At 46.5% G+C, this 5,000-nt stretch overlaps 2 protein-coding genes across 4 annotated transcripts in view; one reads left to right on the forward strand and one right to left on the reverse strand.

The window, feature by feature from the left end:
• The window catches only part of enox1 (ecto-NOX disulfide-thiol exchanger 1), a 97,109-nt gene that overhangs the window by 77,974 nt on the left and 14,135 nt on the right, over positions 1 to 5,000 (forward strand). For all 3 annotated transcript variants that reach the window (XM_088083823.1, XM_042494216.2, XM_088083822.1), the window contains one exon: positions 2,050 to 2,167. In XM_088083823.1, coding sequence (XP_087939949.1) covers positions 2,050 to 2,167 — 118 coding nt within the window. The remainder of the gene's footprint in view (positions 1 to 2,049; positions 2,168 to 5,000) is intronic.
• LOC148188611 (uncharacterized) overlaps positions 2,184 to 5,000 on the reverse strand; it is a 3,274-nt gene continuing 457 nt past the window's right edge. The window contains exons 1-2 of the mRNA XM_088083853.1: positions 4,297 to 5,000; positions 2,184 to 4,148 (exon numbers count right to left, since the gene is read on the reverse strand). The exon at positions 4,297 to 5,000 is cut by the window's right edge and continues 457 nt beyond it. Coding sequence (XP_087939979.1) covers positions 2,892 to 4,148; positions 4,297 to 5,000 — 1,961 coding nt within the window. The 3' untranslated portion in view covers positions 2,184 to 2,891. The remainder of the gene's footprint in view (positions 4,149 to 4,296) is intronic.

Genomic DNA, 5,000 nt, shown 5'->3' on the forward strand with positions numbered 1-5,000 from the left:
CGATGGTGGCGTGCACAGACGCAGCGGCTCCTCCCGGTCCAGCTTCTTAACTTTTTAAATCAAACACTTGATTGCTCTTTAAAAACGTTGCATTTTTAAAAATGTATTTCACTTGTCTCTTTTTAACCTTTGCTCAGTGTCTTTGAAATAACTGTTATTGTTATTTCGCTGTTCGTGTTCTCGCAGATTTGCATAAAATGACAATTAAATAACTTGAAACTTGAAAGAATTTCTTCAAATTAGGCACAAATATTTAGATACTAAATTACTTTGAGTCAAAGATATATTCGAATTTGCCGCTCAAAGGTCACAGTGACGTCTGTCTCATTCCTGTGAATTTGATATCTCAAGAACATCTTAAGGGAATTTTCCCAGATTTGGCACAAACGTTCAATTGGTCTTAACCATGAAGCCATTAGGTTTTGGTGGTCAGAGGTCACTGTGACCTGCATCCATCTCATCCTTTTGCAGACAGTTTACAGACAGTAACGGATGATTTTCTGCAGACAAAAGGCTGAATGACAGTTAATGCAAACATTCGAAAGAAATACAGAAAAATGTGTTTGGTTTTATTTCTGCATTTTAAATCCAGTTTGATAAATCCTGATTAAAGCTCCCTGAAGCTTCAGCAGAGTCGACTCAGTGTCACCTCATGTTTATTTATTTGGTCCAATCAGAGGTAAGAGACAGTGAGGAGACACAGCCGTCTTTAGCATGCTACAGTCCTGTAGAGGGTAGCGTCTGTGGTAAGTCAACGTGAATCGCTATAGCAACAGCAGCCGTGGTGCAAACTGTGTGCAAACTGCCGATTTCTCCTCTGTGTTCATGAGCTGAAATCTCAGTTGACAGAAACTAGAGAATCATTTCCTGCAGAAAGTGCAGTGTGAATGCTGGATGCTGAAATGTGAAATGACTTGATTGAAAACTCTTGAAGCCTGCAGGCGGTGCAGAGCAGAGATTTGGACTCGAAGCGCCGTCCCCTCATCGACAACAAACTAGTCCTTTTTACGTCCTAAAGAGCTCATTTTGAACCCAGAAATGTTGAGTACCCCAAAGTTTGAAGTTGTAAATAAATAGTACGGGTCCCCAACATTAAGAAACTGCTGGAAGCTAACTCACATATGTTGGGTAATTTGCAAATGATAATTTTGGGTATATTTTATTCAAATAAATAAATAAATAATTTGCCACGTTGCTTGCCTTTCTTACCAACATTTATCAACCATGCATCAGCTCAGTGTGATGATCTGTGAATGCAAATGTAAACTTCCTGCATTCTTCTATTCATGTTTTAGAACTGATTAGAAGTTATTTCAGTTAGTTCAAAACATAAAATATAGTAAGTTACCTGTCTAATCCGGTCAATACAGTGTCCTCTAGAACATTTAAATTGAATAAAAATGGATTCAGCATCCTCAATAATTCCCAGAATCACCCAGATAGTGTCCAGATTGGCCGAGCAGTTACTGAAGCACTGTCAGTATATACAGTAATGCAAATTGAAGCAAATTAGGCAAGTTATGTAATGTGCTGAAACATGTGCAAGTTAGCATCCTGCAGTTTCTAAATGTTGGAGACCCACAGTGAACATTTAGAGCAAAACTTTGGGGTGCTCAACATTTGCGGGTCGACTTTGCTGGCGAGCAGACGTGTGGACATGTGGAATAAAATGAGTTCACAGATTGTCAGAAATGATCTTTGTGTATATTTTCATCCCTGCTGCCCCAACTTCTGATTACAGACCACAGTAAATATGCACCACTGGCTGTGTATTAACCATTTAATGTCCAAACTCCTCGAGAACGTCCATAGAAAGACAAGTTTCAGTGTTTTATCTTTTATCAATTAGGCAGCTCAGGCTGGACAGAAAGACACGTGTGAATCTAAAGACATGCAGCCAGTGTGAAGACACGTGTGTGTATGTGTGTGTGTGTGTGTCTGTGTGTGTCTGTGTGTGTGTGTGTGTGTGTGTGTGTGTGTGTGTGTGTGTGTGTGGGTGGTGCTGAGGACATCTTGCACTGTGTGTGTCTGCTGCTTGTGATGTTTCAGGAGCTGAGAAACGCCCACAGCGAGGAGATCATGGGCATCAGACGGGAGGAGGAGATGGAGATGTCAGAGGACGACTCGGATGAAAATCCCTGCAAGCGGATGCGCACTGAGGAGAACGGTACGGCACGCCGCGGACAGCGTCAAGGTCGCACGCCACACTTCTTACACTTATTTGACACCAGACACCAACATGAAAGAGAGTGACACCACTCTCTTTCATGTTGTCTTTCAGATGTCTTTGAACAAAGCATTCATGCAGATGATTAATAAATGAAAAAAGGACTGGCTGTGTGCTGAGGCTGGATGTGCGTCCAGTGTCCGAGCAGTGAGGCCTCATTTGGACAAAATGTCCATACAGCAAGCAGCTTTTTAATGCAGTTCTTTAAAGGGGACATGTGCATCTTTAACAAATATTCTTAACTTTATGACTTTATTATTATTTTCATTTCATCCATCCTCTGGTGTCTTCAGGATCAGAATCAGAATGCTCTTTATTGTCATTATACAGTGTATAACGAGATTGGAGAGCTTCTTCATTCCTTCAGTGTAAAGTACAAAAGCTTTTTACAGAATTAAGTACGAGATAGAAATAAAAAATAAAAAATAGACTTATATACAGCTATGTACATGGGTGTGGAGGTATAAGTTAAATAATAAATATGAGTAGAGCGACTTGGTGTATTGCATGACATATTGCACAGTATGTGAAGTATATTGCACAGATAGAAATACATTGCACAGGAAATATATTGCACATGGAAGATAATTAGGGTGTGCACCCGGTGGATTGAGGTAGGGATGTGATGTATAATGTCTATTGTCTGTTGTGGTGTCCAGGGTGGTTATTTGTGAGAGTTCACGATGGTGATGGCTCTCGGAAAGAAACTGTTTCTCAGTCTGTTTGTCCTTGCCTTGATGCACCTGTAGCGCCTGCCTGAGGGCATCAGGTCAAACAGCTGAGCGCCAGGGTGTGAGCTGTCCTTGATCATGTGATGTGCTCTGCTGAGGCACCGGGTGGTGTATATGTCCTCCAGGGAGGGGAGAGGGCAGCCAATGATCTTTTGGGCTGTTCTGACTGTCCTCCGTAGTCTCTCCCTGTCTGCCTCAGTGCAGCTCCCGTGCCAGGTGGTGATGCAGTAGGTCAGCAGGCTCTCGATGGACGAGCGGTAGAACGCCAGCAGCAGCTTCCTGTCCAGGTTGTTCTTCCTGAGGATTCTCAGGAAGTGTAGTCGCTGCTGAGCCTTCTTGATGACCGCTGTGGTGTTGTCGGTCCAGGAGAGGTCGTCGGAGATCTGGACTCCCAGGAACCTGAATGTGTGGACCCTCTCCACGCATTCACCGTTGATGTAGAGGGGGGGCGGGTCGGTTCTGTTCCTCCTGAAGTCCATAATGATCTCCTTTGTTTTTGCGGTATTTAGTGCCAGGTTGTTGTCTGAGCACCAGGTCGCCAGCTTCTGGACCTCCTCTCTGTAGGCTGTCTCATCTTCCCGTGAAATTAGTCCGACCACAGTGGTATCATCGGCAAATTTTACGATGATGTTGGTACTGTTGGTCGGACTGCAGTCGTAGGTGTAGAGACAGTACAGGAGGGGGCTCAGCACGCAGCCTTGTGGTGAACCAGTGCTCAGTGTCCGGGTGGAGGAGAAGTGGGGGCCAAGCCTCACAGTCTGGGGTCTGTCGGTCAGAAAGTCTTTGATCCAGCTGCATGTGAGGGGAGGGAGGCCCAGGATGGTCAGTTTGGTGGTCAGAATGTCCGGGATTATTGTGTTGAATGCCGAGCTGTAATCCACAAAGAGCATCCTGGCGTAGCTCTGCTGCTGTTCCAGGTGACACAGTACTGCATGCAGAGCTATGTCGATGGCGTCCTCCGTGGATCTGTTCGCCCGGTATGCGAACTGGTGCGGGTCCAGTGTGGGGGGAAGGCAGTCCTTGATGTGCTGTAGGACCAGTCTCTCAAAGCACTTCATGATGACGGGTGTGAGGGCAACAGGGCGGTAGTCATTGAGGCTGGTTATGGGTGTCGTCTTTTTAAGGACAGGGATGATTGTGGCAGATTTCAGGCAGGTGGGACTGCTTGGGCCAGGGAGAGGTTGAAGATCCTACAGAAGATGTGGGACAGCCGGTGGGCACATGCTCTGAGGACCTTGCCAGGTACTCCGTCTGGGCCAGCGGCCTTCCGGGGGTTAACTGACTGGAGCACCCGTCTCACCTCGTGCTCCTCTACAGTGAGTGGGGGGGTGCTGGGACCTGGTGTGGGTGGGGCTGGATCAGATGGGTGTCGCTGTGGTGATTCATATCACCCGGTGTAGCAGCGCAGCCTCTGAAGTTTGTGATGTTCTGTAATCCCTGCCACACCTCCCGTGGTCTGTTGCTGGCGAGGTGGGACTCTATCCTCCTCTTGTAGTCCGCTTTGGTGTTTTTTATTCCTCTTTTCAGGTCAGCTCGAGCTGTGCTGTAAAGAGCTCTGTTACCTGACCTGAAGGCGGAGTCGTGGTTTCTGAGGAGAGAGCGGACCTGGGTGGTCATCCATGGTTTCTGGTTTGGAAAAACCCGGATGGTTCTGACCACAGACACAGCTTCCATACAGAACTTGATGTAGTCCAGTACTGATCCTGTGAATGCTTCCAGGTCCTGGTGTTCAAATAGGTCCCAGTCCGTCAGTTCAAAACAGTCCTGGAGCTCGCTGAGTGCATTCTCAGGCCAAGTTGTTATAGTCTTTGTGGTGGGCCTGGATCTGCGTCTGAGGGGGGTGTATGCCGGGGTGAGCAGCAGGGAGAGATGGTCTGGCTGTCCGAGGTGGGGGAGGGGCATTGCTCTGTAACCGTGCTTGATGTTGGAGTATACATGGTCCTGCGTGTTTTCTCCTCTTGTTGGGCAGTCGACATGTTGGTAGAATTTCGGGAGTACAGTCTTTAGATTGGCCTTATTAAAGTCTCCCGTTACGATGTGGA

This window comes from Plectropomus leopardus, chromosome 10 (genome assembly GCF_026936395.1).
Source record: "Plectropomus leopardus strain MGB_pleo_1.0 chromosome 10, ASM2693639v1, whole genome shotgun sequence".
In the NCBI taxonomy this organism is placed as follows: Eukaryota; Metazoa; Chordata; class Actinopteri; order Perciformes; family Serranidae; genus Plectropomus; species Plectropomus leopardus.